We start from the raw sequence: 16,229 nt of genomic DNA, 5'->3' as shown, positions 1-16,229 counted from the left end.
CTGTGGCAGAGCTGGTCACAGAGTTCTAGGCTAGTACCCTAATCACTGCGCCATTCTTCCTGTCTATTGTTTTTGTAGAGCAGTATCAGCAGTTAACAAGAAGCCTAAAATTCTTTCCACGTATATTTGTTGACACCACGTACCTTTTAAATCAGAGTTGGCTGAGCAATGTACACTTCTAAAGGGGTGTTACTTTTTAGCTAAAAGCACTTGACAGCGCAACCATAGCTAAACAGTTACCAGTCCAAATTTAACATACAATGGATTGGTGGACTGTGTACGAGCATTAAAAATTGAAATGATAAATAGCTGTAAAGATTGTAGGGTTTTCTTTATTTGCTTATTTAGCAAACTAGCATGCCAGTTTGAGACTGCAAGCTACTCAGTGGCAAATGAATATATTTATTATCTGTTTTGATTTACAAGATGTGCCTCTCCAAAGCTCAAGATGCATGTCACAATACAAATAAAAGAACACACCACAGAAAAGTTTAAGGTGACCATAGAGCAATCCCTCAAGCAATATTTGCACATACCTTGGGAAAGCATCAAAGCAATATGTTTTCCTGGTGTCAGGAAAAGCTACCCGTAATCCAGACATCAAAGGAGAATGAAGGATTACAGCTGCACACTCATATCGAGATGCCAGGTCCACTGTCGGGACCGTTCCAATACTCTGACCATACAGAATTATGTTCTCAGGACTCACACCATACCTGCAAAGAGAATTAGAAAATATATTGCTTAATTTTTTTTATTTTTTTTTTATTTTTACAAACTAGATCAAATGAAGAACAGCGACAGGGACAAAAAACCCCCACACGTTCTACCCACTGCAGCTCTCCAAAATCCACTCCCAGTATATAGGAAAGGATCAAGTCTGTATGTAATAGCAGAGTAAATCATTATTGAAGTATTATGTAGTAATTAGAACACTTTCAGGATTATCGGCACGCTGGTTACTCTCAACCATACTTGTGAATGTTCAGGAATTTAAGTTATCTTCCACAACACAGCGCAGTAAACCGTGTTTGACACTGAAAAAAGCAATCTTACAGGAATTGCTATCTTAACGCTGACACTAAGTCTCCTGTTTAAAAAAAGCTCTTTGTTATATAAAAACAGTCGGATTCAATCCAAGAAGAGATGTAATCAAGATCAAATTAACTGGGAATTAAGTACAATTGCCTTATTTAGATATTTAATGAAATGCAAGATGGATGGATCTTAATTATTCTCATCCATTCTGTTAGCATCCTAGTCTGTGTGCTGTATAGTTTTCAGACCCTACTTTACTTATAGCTCAAGTTACAGACTGATGTATAGTAATCTGCTGCTACAAAGCATCACTAATATCACAATCTTAGATACTCAGAAATATCAAAAAGTTGGTTTAAAATATTAAATTACTTTTCAAGGTAATCTCAAGTTTTTAGGATAAACAATATTTGGTCACCACAATCTTTAACACAAATTATAGCTGCTATTCTGAGAGGCACAGGATATTACCCATAGATCCTCAGTGTCCGGCCCACTTTATTACAAGAGGCACAAAGAAATAATTCACTGCAGAGGAATGCACGTTTCCGGTAGGAAATATTTTTTAATCGGTTTGTAGGAGTGCATTTTTCCAATGATGATAGGCCCCATTGTCACTAATACTATCATTGCTATGGCAATGGAAGTCAGAACCTAGAGCTGGGATTCCACCAGGTGGTATTGGGGCAGGTTTTCAGTCCCTTTGGATATGAAATGGATAGCAGCCTGTTGCACACGTGACTGGCTGCTTTACCAGAAACCCACCAGCAAGCAATCAGCTGCTCCTATGGCAGCAGTAAAAGGGACAGGGAAGCACAGGCACTGACTCTGTGGGTGCTCCAGGACTGGAGCACCCACGGAAAAATTGGTGGGTGCTCTGCACCCACCGGCAGCCAAGCTCCCCTCTCCGTCCCACCTCTGCCTCCTCCCTGAGCACGCCGCGTCCCCGCTTCTCCGCCTACCTCCTAGTGCTTGCCTCCGCAAAACAGCTGGAACAGCGGGAATGCGGCATGCTCAGGGGGAGGAGGTGGGGAAGAGGCGAGGCTGGGGTGGGGATTTGGAGAATGGGTTGGAATAGGGGCTGGGAGGGGGCGGAGTTGGGGCGGGAACTTTGGGGAAGGGATTGGAATGGAGCAGGGAGAAGTCAGGGCGGGGCCAGGGGCAGAGAGGGGTCAAGCACTCACCGGCTAGGAAAAGTTACTGAGAAGGGGGAACATGGTACTAATCATCCTAGGACAGGTTACAGTCTGATATTTAATTTTATAATAAAGCAAGATTTATTTGGATTGTAGTCTCTTTGGGACAGGGACTGCGCCTTCCCAGATGTTTGTACAATGCTTAACACACCGTAACATTACTGCAATATAAGTAAGCAACTATAATAAAAATTTGTCCCCGGAGTGAACTCTATCCTCTTAGTGGTCTGTCACAGCCAGAGTCTGATGTCTTTCAAGATGTAATGCTCATTTAGGGCAAATTTTCCCTGGCTGGCAGAGAGGGCCTTGGATGCAGCGAAACCCTGTATGGTTCTGTTGCACAGGAAGAGAATCCGAGGAGTGAAATCCTGGCCCCACTGACTTAAATGGGGGCAAAATTTCTTTCCAGAAATCATTTGAAAAGAATCTGCACTCACTTCATGGTACAGTGCAGCCGAGAGATTTGGGAGCAATGCACTCAACTATGTTGATCCATCCACCAGCCATTTCACCCTGTTTCTCAGAGAGATGAGTGCAGTCGGAGCAGAGACCACCACAACCTAAAAGTTGCAGCAGCAGCAGCGTGCGTGCGGCATTCCACAGATTATTAATATTGCAGTAGGGCCTAGAGGCACCAATCAGGCATTCATTGTGCTAGACAATGTACAAACATACAGTGAAGAGATGTCCCTCTTCCAAAGAGTTTACAATCTAAGCATATGGTAAAGACAACAACAGGTAGATGAAGGGAAAGCACAATGCAACAGTGATCTGCTCCCTAGAGTGCGAGCTTTGTAACCCTGTCTTTGCCCAGAGGCTAGGATTTTCCCCATTTGCTCATTTTCACCACTTTTGGTTTTAGTTTGTTTCTGTAAGTGGTTTATGTAATTTGTGTTCTCAGCAAAGCACATAGCTACCACAGTGATAGGCCCTCTAGAATAGGGTTACCATACGTCCGGATTTTCCCGGACATGTCCGGCTTTTGGGGGCTCAAATCCCCGTCCGGGGGGAAATCCCCAAAAGCCGGGCATGTCCGGGAAAATCAGGAGGGCTCTTTGGCCGGGGCCGCGGGGCCGGGGGCATGGTGCCGAGCCCGGCCGGGCGCGCGGTGCCGGGCCGGGGTCGCAGTGCCGGTCCGGGGTGGGCGCGGGGCCGGGCGGGGAGCCGGAGGGTCCGGGGGGTCCGCGGGGCCGCGAGGGCCGGGGGGTCCGCGGGGCTGCGAGCCGGGGCGTCCGCTGGGCCGGGAGCCGGGGGGTCCGCTGGGCCGCGAGGTCCGCTGGGCCGGCGGGTCCGCTGGGCCGCGAGCCGGGGGGGTCCGCTGGGCCGGGGGGTCCGCTGGGCCGGGGGGTCCGCGGGGTCCGCTGGGCCGGGGGGGTCCGCTGGGCCGGGGGGTCCGCGAGCCGGGGGGTCCGCGGGGTCCGCTGGGCCGCGAGGGTCCGCTGGGCCGGGAGGTCCGCGAGCCGGGGGGTCCGCGGGGTCCGCTGGGCCGGCGGGTCCGCTGGGCCGCGGGGCCGGGGGGGTCCGCTGGGCCACGGGGTCCGCTGGGCCGGGAGGTCCGCGGGGCCGCGAGCCGGAGGGGCCGCGGGGCCACGAGCCGGAGGGGCCGTGGGGTCCGCTGGGCTGGGGGGGCCGCTGGGCTGCGGGCCGGGGGGTCCGCTGGGCCGCGGGGCCAGGAGCCGGAGGGGTCCGCGGGGCCGCGGGGGCCGCTGGGCTGCGAGCCGGGGGGTCCGGGGGGCCGGCAGTGCTGGGCGGGCCAGGGGTGGTGGGCCGGGGCCGGCACCCCAGGGCCCGAGCCGACCCAGGCTGGAGCCGCCGGGGGGCCAGCCTGGGCCGCGCCTCCTCCCCCCACACCGCCCCTTACCTGCTACAGGCTTCCCGCGACTCAAATGTTCGCGGGAAGCAGGGGAGGGGGCGGAGACTTTGGGAGGGGGCGGAGTTGGGGCGGGGGCGTGGGCGGGGCTGGGGTCCCTGGGGGTGTCCTCCATTTGGAGGCACAAAATATGGTAACCCTACTCTAGAAGCACAATCTGCATTTTGCAGGAAGCAAATCAGTTTAAGTAGGATGCCGTGTGAAGTGCTATAAAGATTGGGGATTTCTACATTGCAATCAGCCCTGTTTCACTGACTATGTATCAGAGCCATTAAAAGTTTAGTTCGGATTATATCATAGCTGTGAAGTGGCATTTTTGCTATATTTGTCTTTAAAGAATTAAGACACTAATATTGTCCTTTACGGTATACAGTGCAACGTGCTGAAACATGCACTGAGTCAAGTGACAAGGGTGTAACTGGTACCAGAATTAGCAGTGACACAAAGCAGGAAGGGCAACTAAAGATTGTTTTAGTTGCGTAGTTGTCATGTCTACATCACTTCTAGCTAATCAGCATCAAGCAATTAGATAGTGGAAGTTCCTATAACTAGTTTAAGTTATCTTTCCCTTTGCCCTTGCTCCTTTTGATCAGAAGAGTGCCACATCTTTCAGACAAATTCACCTCGAAACAGCTGAACAAAACGTGTTTATATTTTACACATTTACTGCAGGGCCAAAGGCCATTTGATGATTCAAGAGCAAGGTCCATGAACAGGTGAAACAGGATCTAAACACCTGCAGTTTTAAGTTTTGATTGGTGATGTCTCAGCTCCTTAAAATAATAAACATTTTATAAAAAGGGAACAGTCAGGTGGAAAGTGAAACACAGGAGAGGACATGCATGGGTGGAAAGAGAGCAGAGGGAGTAGAACCTGAAGTCAAGAAGAGAAGAAAGGAAGAGTGAGGAAAACAACCTGGCAAGAAAAAAAATGCAGTGGGGGAGGGGAGAAAACTAAAAAAATAAAATCATATTTTGAAAAGACTAATTCTTTTCCTCAGGATTCTGTCACCACTCATTTTCCTTCTTAAAGGAAGAATGTTAGTCCACCACCCAAAGAGTGTCTCCGAAAAATATCCTCCACGAAATAAATGAGCTTTGGTCTCTGTGGAAACAGAAGTCCATGAGACTGAATGGAAGACCCAAGCTACAATTTGCGGGTATGCAACTGTGTTGTTTCTACAGAGCTCAGCTTATCTGCCTGTAAGTCTCAAAACCATTGGGGTGAGGAGCGCGGCGCAGGCGAACAGTGCAATTTGGAGAAAGGAGCAAATCTTGAAGCATCTACAAAAATTATATAGGCACAAGAAAGACTACAGTGTAGCCTCACATACAAAACAAAGAGACCATGTCTTTTACTTTTAAAATGGTTGACAGCTGCAAAACAGAGCATGTTTCTGCAAGAGAAAAAACAAACACTTATTTTTTCTATTGACCCCACTCATAAGTGGAAAGGTTCACAAGTATTTGCAATCACAATGCACCCACTACAGCAGGGTTTCTCAACCTGTGGGTCGGGACCCAAAATTGAGTCACCAGAGTTTTTTTTCAAAGGGTTGCATGGCAGCTCCGGTCCCACAGGGCTGGCTGGGCTCGCCTCCCTGCTCCAGCCTCTGCAACCTCTGGGGTTCCAGCGTCACTCAGGTTTGACCCAGCCATCATGGTGACAGGAGTCCAGGTAGGCCAAATTTGAGTGAGTGGCAACGCCACTCTCACAAATTTGGTCCAGTTGGAGGATGGGGCCAAACCTGAGTGGCACTGCAATCCCCTGGGTTGCAATGCCCGAGCGGAGGGCCAAGCCAAACCAGGCCACAGCACAGGAGCTGCCTCTGTGGGGTGAATGCTGTGGGGGACCCAACCCCCCCACGGGGCAGGACCCACCTGAAACCACCCGAGGTTCTCCACCACCAAACTGTTTACTGGATCATGACAGGCCATAAACATTTACAAATGGGTCCTGAGCCCAACGAGATTGAGTACCACTGCTGAAAGGACATAGTTGCTGGCTACAAACAGACTGAAATTGGTGACTACTCTGCTTGTTCCCAGACACATCACTAGGTCAAACTCTGAAACAGAGACTCAGGCCATCTCAACATGTCTATTTTTGGGTGGGGTCAGTCTCTTTGAAAAACCAATTTTGGTTAGTCCCTCCCCACCATTCTCATATGAAAGCTAAATGTTGGGTATTTACTATATCTAGGGTCAGTTTGAAATGAAAGTGCCTGCATTGTAAGCAGAGGCTGCCCTGCCTTTTTTCTAGGGCCTCAGAAATATAGAGCAATAAGTCCCTTTCAAAAGGAACTATTGGGAATTTAATGGCATTATTGGTCCATCTCTCACGGGGAGCTCCAGTAAATCGTTTTCAAGTAACACTAAATAATTTAGTTTGCAAATATGTAAAATAAATTCAGCACATTTCAGCTAAATAGACAAACCTGCCATATTTGGAGGGGATTACAGATTTCTAGAACAATTTTATTAGAGCACATCTCATAACCTACCTCCTTTTTAAAAGTCTTTATTGCTATCCTTTATATAAAAAAATGTAAACCTCTGGCATTGATACTTTCAAGGCACCTACTTTCAAGGTAACTGCTATGTCTACTCCTTGTGGAATTCTGCGCCACTGCGCATGTGAAGAATTTATGTCCCCTGCATATTTCTTTGCTTCCCCACAGAAAAATGACTTTCTGACAAGGAAGCCACAAGAGCAGTCATACAATACTCTCCAGTACGTTTTGGGTGCCCAGGGCAGCCCGCAGAGAGGTAAATCACTGTGGGAGAGGGGGCAGGACTGGGGAAGACCTGACTGGTGGCTCCTACCCTGTGCTGGGTTCAGCTGCTGGTCCTGGCTGGGCTGGGGAGAATGAGACTTCCTCTTCCCCTGCACGGCATCCAGGGCCAGGTCAGAGCCCCCCACCCCCCCTTAGATTTCTCCCCCAGCTGCAGGAAGCTCTGCAAACTCCCATCCCCCCAGCTTCCTGCATCCATCTCTCCTCAGCTGCAGGAGGAGAGATCCGTGTAGAGGGATCTGCTCCTACATTCGCCCAGCCCCCATGCATCCAGACCCCCTCATACCCAAACCCTCCAGTCAAGCCTCATCCCCCCCACACACTCAGAACCCCCCGATGAGTCCCACTCCCCCTGCACTTGGACCACCCCGACGAGCCACCTTCACCCTGATCCCCACCCCACCGATCCCCAACCAGCTGCAGGCTGGATCCCCATCCCATTGAGCCCCACTCCCCCAGCATCTGAACCTCCCCATTAAGCCCCTCACACCCTGACCCCCCTACCGAGCTCTATCCCCCGCACACCCAGACCCACCCTCCTGAGCCTAAACCAACTTCACCTGGACCCCCCTGCAGAGTCCCATTACCATTGCACCCAGAACCCCCCCCCCCCAAATAGCTCCTGTGCATCCAGATCCCCCTGCACCTGGATCCCCCACTGAGCCACCTGCACCCAGATTGTTTCTCAACCCCCACAGAACCCTCTCAACTCTCACTTGGATCCTGCCTTGCTGAGCCTGCCTGCCCTCACTTGGTGCACCTGGCATGGAGGGGCAGGGCCCTGGGGTGTTTCTGGGGCAGGCCTGGTGCTTGTGTTATGTCAGGATTGGCTGCAGCCTCACCACTGAGTCTGTGTCCCGGGGGAGGAGGGGGGGACTTCACAGTGATCTTCCACTCCGTGCGGCCAGTGGTCTGTGCTCCCCAATGCCATGCTGAAGTTTCCACATTTATCTGATACATACATTTTGCAGAATTTTAAAATATGCACAGAATTTTTAAATTTTTGGCACAGAATGCCCTCAGGAGTATATGTCTCATGTTACAAAGTTAGAACAAAGTTATCCTGCATATTTGTTTTTAAATTTCTGAGTTTTTGTAGAAGCATCTAGGATCTTTAGACAGTATAAACTAGTATAAAGATCTAGGGTCAATAAATAGCATGGAATTCTTTGTTGTCAAACAGATCATTCATCCTTAAAACTCAGATGATTTGGATCAGCTCTAAATTTCAGCATCTGGAAGTACTTAGGTAATGTTTCCATTTCTTATAAAAAAATTAAATTGTTGGATAGAGTTATCCTTTATAGAACTGCCTCACCAATCTAGAGAGAAATCCACAGGAAGTCAGTTATTTTTACAATGGGGGAAGTGATAGACCTTTGACTTCTGTTTCAATTGGGCTGAGTCATGTGATTAGTCCCACTGATTTTTTTTATTTTTTTTTAAACCCGAGGACTCATACCAGTAAATAAATACTACACCAGGCAGTGTGTTTGGGGTTGGGAAGGAGTTTTTCCTGAGGTCAGAGTGGTGGGAGTAAGCAGTTTCGCTTTCCTCTGCAGCGTGGGGCAAGGATCACTTCCTGGTTTGAACTAGAGAAGATGGTAAATTCTCTGTAACTTGATGTCTTCCAAACAAGATCGGAGGACCTCAGTAACACAGCCAGAGGCTATGGGCCTACTACAGGAGTGGGTAGATGAGATTCTGTGGCCTGCAGCATGCAGGTCAGACTTGATGATCACGATGGTCACTTCTGGCCTTGAAGTCTGTGAGTGTTTGCATGATTGGACACAAAGACTGCATTTCAGGTCATGCCTCAGCGGATACCTCTCTTGCATTTAGACCAGAATACCACAGGTTTAAGTCCCTTACTAGATGCCAGCAATGACACTGCAGGGAATCTCTGGCTTGGAAGGGGTGGGATGCAACACTATAAAGTATCAATCTTCAAATGAGAAAATTAAAATATTTTGAGCACTACAGAAAACCTGAAAACTGCAGTACATAAGCAATATCCTTTTTGCCAGTCACTGGTGGAAGATTCCTTGATTTCACTTTAAAAAGCCTTAACATGCACAATAAAACACGGAATTTCATTCTCATTATGCTATTCTATTTTTCTTCATTGTAATGGACAGTGTATACATCCACAGAACCTAGGGCTGCACGAATTCATCACTTTTACTTTTCCACTGCTGTAAGAGCAAAAAAATGTCTGCACAATAGCCTGGTTTATGAAGTTATCTGAAAAAAGACCAGTGTTGGTTGGGTTGGTTTTTTTTGGCATATAGCCTAACATACTGCCACAGAGGCAGACAAAAAGTAGACAACAGTCGAAACAAAACACAAGACGTGGCTCTGTGAATGTGTTCACACTTGGAATAATTCAAACACACGACAGAAATATTTAATCAAGGGATCTTACAGAGTTTGATTTCACTAAGCCTAAATTATTTCTGATGATTTGATGCGTCTCAGAGAATAAAAGAAATAGCTATTTATCATTAACTTATGGCGCTGGGAAATCCCCATGCTAATTAACACAGACACACACTGTAACCGTAGTACAGTATTAGTTAATACAGGTTAGCCTTTTAGGAAAAAAAAAACAGGAGTACTTGTGGCACCTTAGAGACTAACAAATTTATTAGAGCATAAGCTTTCGTGGACTACAGCCCACTTCTTCGGATGCATATGCCTTTTAGAGACCATTTCAAAGTGCTATTTTGGAAGCTTTCTTATTTCTAACATTTCTTAGAAGCTTAAAATTTTTTATTCTCTTCCATTTGAAAAGTTGATCTTTACCCTTGTGTTCCCAATGGAGTAGGAAATAAATGTGATTTCCTTTATTATGCCCCTGAAAAGAGAATAATTAATTGCTGCTAGCTTGCCTTTATATATTCACTGCCTTCCCTTCATTATATTTAGCTACTTCTATTATATTCAACAGTAATGCAAGGAACCTACAGGCTTGTATCCTGTAAGACAGTGTTTCCCAAACTTGGGACGCCACTTGTGCGGGGAAAGCCCCTGGCGGGCTGGGCCGGTTTGTTTACCTGTCGCGTCTGCAGGTCCGGCTGATCACGGCTCCCACTGGCCGCGGTTCGCTGATCCAGGCCAATAGGAGCTGCTGGAAGCTGCGTGGGCAGAGAGATGTACTGGCCGCCGCTTCCAGCAGCTCCCATTGGCCTGGAGCAGTGAACCGCGGCCAGTGGGAGCCGCAATCAGCCAGACCTGCGGACACGGCAGGTAAACAAACTGGCCCGGCCCGCCAGGGGCTTTCCCTACACAAGCGGTGTCTCAAGTCTGGGAAACACTGCTGTAAGACATTAGCTTCAGCAAGTTAGCATAAGGCTTGAGGCCTATATGAACTTTGAAAGAAAAAAACAGCCCAAATCCCAAGTATTGGGGAGCTGAAAATAAAGTGTTTAAGGGGAATTTTTGACCACAGGAACAACCAACCACAATGTCCAAGAGTCCACCCACAAGAGTGTCATGATGTACATAACAGGTACATGTGCTAAACCTGCAGATACCCAACCACAAGAGCGTCATAGTAATGAATTGACGTATATGATAAGTTGAAACCTATATATATACACTAACCTATAGGAGAAGCACACGCCAACTTTAGTAAGATGAGGATATACAAATAAGGAAAATGGGAAATACCCCTACTGAATATGCAAACATAATGGCTTCAGCATATCATATTATAAAAGTTACATTCCCAGCCTAGGGGCAGTAGGAGAAGGAGATACAGTCCCTGGGAGATGCCAGAATGATGACCACTGGTGATGAGGGGGGAAGGTGATGGTGCTGATGAAGATGATGGCCAATGTTTCAGATTGTTCTACAAGGGATGGTGTGACTATATGGGTGTGCAGATGTACATTCTGTAGTATCTTTATCTACCTTACTGAGTTGGGGTGTTTGTGACTGTGCTAAATGTATTAAACTATATGTAAACATAGAAGAGTTCCTATAGTGAGAGTATCAGGGGGTAGCCGCGTCAGTCTGGATCTGTAAAAAGTGATAAAGGGTCCTGTGGCACCTTATAGACTAACAGACGTATTGGAGCATAGCTTTAGTGGGTATTCACCTGTGAAAGCTTATGCTCCAATACGCCTGTTAGCTTTTTATAGTGTGAGTGTGCAGCTGTGCACATCGGGGTTCCCAACTATATAATAATTTGAATAATACTGGGCCTGATCTTGGGACAAGAACCTGTCAATCCTCAAAGTGATAACTGGGAATTCTTAAGTAATCGCTGTTATATATAGATATGGATAGATTGGGCTACACGCTGGAGAAACAGAACAAAATACTGACTGTTTATTTCCCAAGGGCTAGTTTTGTCCAATCCTAATGAAGTTAGGCAGGGTAGCAGAGAAGGGAGCTAGGCCCCACACCAGATCATGTGGTCTTGTTAGGTCTGCCTGGATTACGACACTAGTACCCTGTGATATACCCAGTGACTTCCCTCCACAAGGAAATGGACAGGGAGTGGGAGGAACCATGGCTCTACCAGCCCGCTGGGTAGGTAGGAAAGCGGCACTCTTTTCAGGGCTGCAGCAACTTATTCTTCCTCAGGACAAGAGGAGTCAACTCCTTGTGGTAGTACAGCTACACATCAAATCCTCAGGGCTGTGCTCAAAGGTTCAATCTCGCCCTAACTGCGACAATGGATTCTATTACTTATTTATTATGTTAACTCAACAATGAAAAACTTCAGGTGATCTATGGAGTGGTGAATAACTAAGCAGTATAGAGCTTGCCCTACACAGCCCAGCTAGGTAAGAAAAGGACATCTTATGGAGTCTTTGGTGTAATCTTGCAGTACATTACATTTAAAGTTAGATTTATATGCTATTTATGTAAAAAAGAATATTACTCTTCCAAAGTTGATAGAACTTTTACTTGAATTTGCAGGTCATTTACCCAGATTCAGAATCCAGTGATAGTCCACCCTAACGAAAGAATGTTTAATTTTGTAAGGTTGGTCAAAATTTGTGACCTAAGAATAATAAAGCTACTTTTAATAAGAACATCTAATTGTTTATTCTTTGAAGCAGCTGTGGGGTATGCACTCAATAGTTTTTATAATTACATAAATATATTTTCAGACACCCTCCCATATTAGTCTAAAATGCAGTTCTAAAAAAGCATGTTTGTACCAGTGATTTCCATTAGAAAGTTATATATTTCAAGACTATATTCACTGCTTACCATCTTCCCCTGCAAAAAGATATAGAGAAAACATGCACAAGTATCAAATATTTCACTCTAACTGTAGGTAAGATTACACACAGCATTAAGCAAGGTCTTTGTAATGTGTGCAAGAACTAGGACTGGCAGAATTTCTGAAGTAGGTATTTTTGCAAATTTAGAGTCCAATCCTGCAAAAGCATAATGGGGGGCTTAATGCTAACCACTGTAAATAGGACCTGGAAACAGCGTGTACATACCCATATACCATGCTTCTCTGAAGCTACTACCTTGCTGTCCAGAATTTGAACTTTTATTTAAAAATGTAAGGCCTGGTCTACACTTAAAATGTAGGTTGACACAGCTATGGTGCTTAGAGGTGTGAAAAATCCAAACCCTCTAGTTCCGTAGCTATGCTAACCTGCGTTAGCTACACAACTAAGTTGATGGAAGAATGCTTCTGTTGGCCTAGCTACTGTCACTCCCGGAGATGGTGTTCCTACAGCGATGGAAAAATCCCTTTTGTCGCTGTAGATTGCATCAACACTAAGGCCACATCTACACTAACATTTATGTCAGCAAAATTTATGTCGCTCAGGGGTGTGAAGAAAACATCCCGAGTGACATACGTTTCGCTGGCATAAGCGCTTGTGTGCACAGTGCTGTCAGCAGGAGAGCTTCTCCCGCTGATATAGCTATCGCTGCTCGTTGAGGTGGTTTTATTATGTTGACGGGAGAGCTCTCTCTCCTCGGCATAGAGCGGCTACACAAGGGGTTGGCAACCTTTCAGAAGTGGTGTGCCAAGTCTTCATTTATTCACTGTAATTTAAGGTTTTGCATGCCAGTAATACATTTAACATTTACAGGGGGCCGTCGGACGGAACCCCAGACTGGCAGCGTGCTGAGTGGGGCCGGAGGCCAGGACCCCAGGCCGGCAGCAGGCTGAGCCGCTCAGCCTGCTGCCGGTCTGGCGTTCTGTCCACGGGCCCCTGCCAGCCGGGGTCCCGGCCACCAGCCCCGCTCAGCCCACTGCTGGCCTGGGATTCCATGCATACTGGCTGGCAGCGGGCTGAGGGGGGCCGGCGGCCGGGACCCCAGGCCAGCAGCCGCATGCCACTGTAAATCAGCTCGCGTGCCATAGGTTGCTGACCCCCAGGCTACATGAATGATCTTATAGCAGGACAGCTGCATCAGTACAGCTGTGCTGTTGTAAATTCGCTAGTGTAGACATGGCCTAAGTGATGATGCTGTCCTAACTACGGTGCCGTAGCTATGCTGCTATAATCCCTGTAGTGTAGTTGTGGTTTAAGAGTCACTCTCTGGCTGCTAATAGTTCTGAAAAAAAAACCTCAGAAATACAAACCGAGCATAACCAATGCAGAGAGGTCTGCAAACAGCCTGGAACAATGGAGGTGTGACTTGCCCATTACCTTACTGCAAAGTAGCTGGAGGCAGAGCAGACATACCCAGGCTAATAATAGCAGTGCGGTTACAGCAGCAAGGACAGCGGCTCAGGCTAGCTGTCTCAGTACCATTCCACCTGACCGCTTGGGTATGTCCTTGGGCAGCTAGCCATGCTGCGCGGCCACACTGCTATTTTCGGCCCAGCCGGAAATCACACCTCCCAGCTGCTGTGTAGACAGACAAACCCTCAGGGTGATGTTAACATCACTGGGCAGCCGAGTTAGCTAACAATAAAATTATCTCATCCCTCATTTAAGAGCAGACGGGGAAGGTCCCAGCACTACACAATTTACACTGTGTGAAGTCTAATTTTGGAGCCGCAAAGTGGCTGCTGCTTGGGAGATACCACCATTTTCTCCCCACCTCACCCCCTTCCCGCAAACAAGAGAAGCCAAGCCAAAAGAGATGAGCAGACTCCTTGGGCATATAAAAACTGCAGCAATGGGGAGATCACTCACATAGTCCAGCGGACACAAGCGGCACATATATTGTGAATGTTTGCACAATTTACCAAGTGGTGTCTTATTTTGGCAAGTCATGTGGGTGGAGCTTGGAATCACCCCTACCCAGAGACAACCCATACCTACTGATGGGGGGGGGGGGGGGGGCGAACAATTTAATGATTTTGCTGCCCCCGGAACAGCTCAAGTCATGCCCCAGTGTGACAGGCCCCTTCCTTACCCTCATTCCCCCCTCCCCAAAAACAGCAGCCCCTCCCTGCAGCGCCCAGTTGTTGCTTCTGCCTCTTCTCATGGGGTGCAGCTTGCTGGTTCAGGCAGCTGCCACACAGGGAGGGGGCCCAGCCGCACCATGTCACTGAGCGGGGCAAGCAAAGCCTGGTGGAAATCTGGGGGGCATGTGATCCTGCATGTTGCCTCTGCCTCTACCCCACTCCCAATTTAACCCAACTGCAAGCAGTGCAGTTGGCTACTAAATTCATTCAAATATCACGATGATAAATCCACACACACACACAACACAGTAGGAAGTATTATACTCATTTGTAAACAAGCATTTGCAGGATTAGACTCTTAAAGAGGAAAAATCCAGCTGTTTTAAGAAGAAATTAAATACCGTGAATTTTGAAATCTGGGGGTGGGGGGGGAGGGAAGAATGTCCTCCAGATTCTAATTGTGCATGCCCATAATTAAAATAAACCCTTTTAAATATTAGTTGTGAAGGACTCACAATGCAGCATCACTTTCCTCCTAGTGGAAATTCCAGTTAGGTACCTATATGCTGTCTCACCATCACAGTCCCTGAGCATCTGCCATTCCTCTTGGCTCTGGAGTGTTATCAGGGCAAGTTGAAACTGTGACCTAGATTTCAAGTGTTTCATTTCTGCACTGCAAAGCTGGACTTCATTGGAGTTTTGAAGTACTCCTAGCCTCAAGAGAGAGGTGATCTTGGGACATGAACAGAAATCTATTTGTTACACAGCTAGGAGGTGAGAAGTTGCTTCTCTCAGTTGACAATTTTTGGTTTCTTACATTTTAAGACTGTACTGAAATATTTTCTTAACTAAGGGTCTAATCCTGCAACCATTTACTACTGGGGCAGTGCTGGCACACTTTGGCCAACTGTAAAAAATGTGCAATTATAAATTCTATGCACATATCCGGAGCTATATGCATAATTCCTAAAAATACCTGGCACAAAAATTCTAGATACAAGAGCAAAAGTTAAATAGTTCACTTCTTCTAAAACTTAGAAAGGAACAGAACAAAAACTTTGGCTCATTCTTCACAAATAACTCACTGCTTATTCTATGCTTATCTGCCTTTCAGAATCAGGATCAGGCTACTGCAAAAAAACCACATAACATCCTTAAACCAGACTGGGAGAAGAATCATCTCCAATTCTTGCTCTCGATAAAAACAAAAACAAACCACATACCTGTTCCCTCAGCATCAATGGGTACCCTGCATTATCTTCACATACATATGGTTCTCTTCCCCCCCGCCCCGAAACTTCATTATGCAGGGATTCAGATCACACACAGACTGCATGTCTGACATTCTTGTCTTTGAAGTAGGGATTTTTATGATTTTCCAAATATTGTAAGTAACATTCTATTGCCTGGCTAGTAGGCCACCCCAAGCAGCCTTAGGCAGTGTGTTCTGTTCTAAAAAACTGTCTTCTATTACTTGTGCTCTAGGTTCTACCCATCCCAGTGTTTTATCCACCTGCCCTTCCAACAAGTTTATAATATATTTATTCTCAGCTGACAGCACACTATGCTTTCTCTCAGACTGCATTTATCTGAACCCATTTTCCCAAGCATTCTGTATAGTACAGGTAGAAAGGGAAGAGTTATAGAACAGGAGCACAGAAATACAAAGTAGTGAGTCCAACTCAGTGGAAAAGAGGTCTGAACAGTGATTTTCTGGAAGGAGAGTACTGAAAACTGGCTTCTGAACAAAACTGAAGTGGTGCTATGATAGCTCCCCAGAAGCAAACAGAAGTGGAAAGTTGAACTAGCAGTAAATACACACTACTTCTGGAATACTTGTTGCATTTAAGAACCTATAGGGTAAAAGTCCTTTTGTCGTCTTTTGCAATGCAAGCTTGATTAGCATTTGTTTTGGAAGAATATGATACTTTCTGGACATAATATAGGAAGACTAGCAATGAGGTAGAAGATGGAATCTGGCTATTT

The 16,229-nt window shown here is 46.7% G+C and overlaps 1 protein-coding gene across 1 annotated transcript in view; it reads right to left on the bottom strand.

Annotated features, from left to right (window-relative positions):
• ABHD17C (abhydrolase domain containing 17C, depalmitoylase) overlaps positions 1-16,229 on the bottom strand; it is a 58,432-nt gene that overhangs the window by 7,018 nt on the left and 35,185 nt on the right. The window contains exon 2 of the mRNA XM_054041307.1: positions 537-716. Within this exon, the coding sequence (XP_053897282.1) occupies positions 537-716 (180 nt within the window). The remainder of the gene's footprint in view (positions 1-536; positions 717-16,229) is intronic.

This window comes from Malaclemys terrapin, chromosome 10, assembly GCF_027887155.1.
Source record: "Malaclemys terrapin pileata isolate rMalTer1 chromosome 10, rMalTer1.hap1, whole genome shotgun sequence".
NCBI classification, from domain to species: Eukaryota; Metazoa; Chordata; order Testudines; family Emydidae; genus Malaclemys; species Malaclemys terrapin.
Note: the sequence above shows the minus strand (reverse complement) of the source record. Positions and strands in the feature narration are given on the sequence as shown.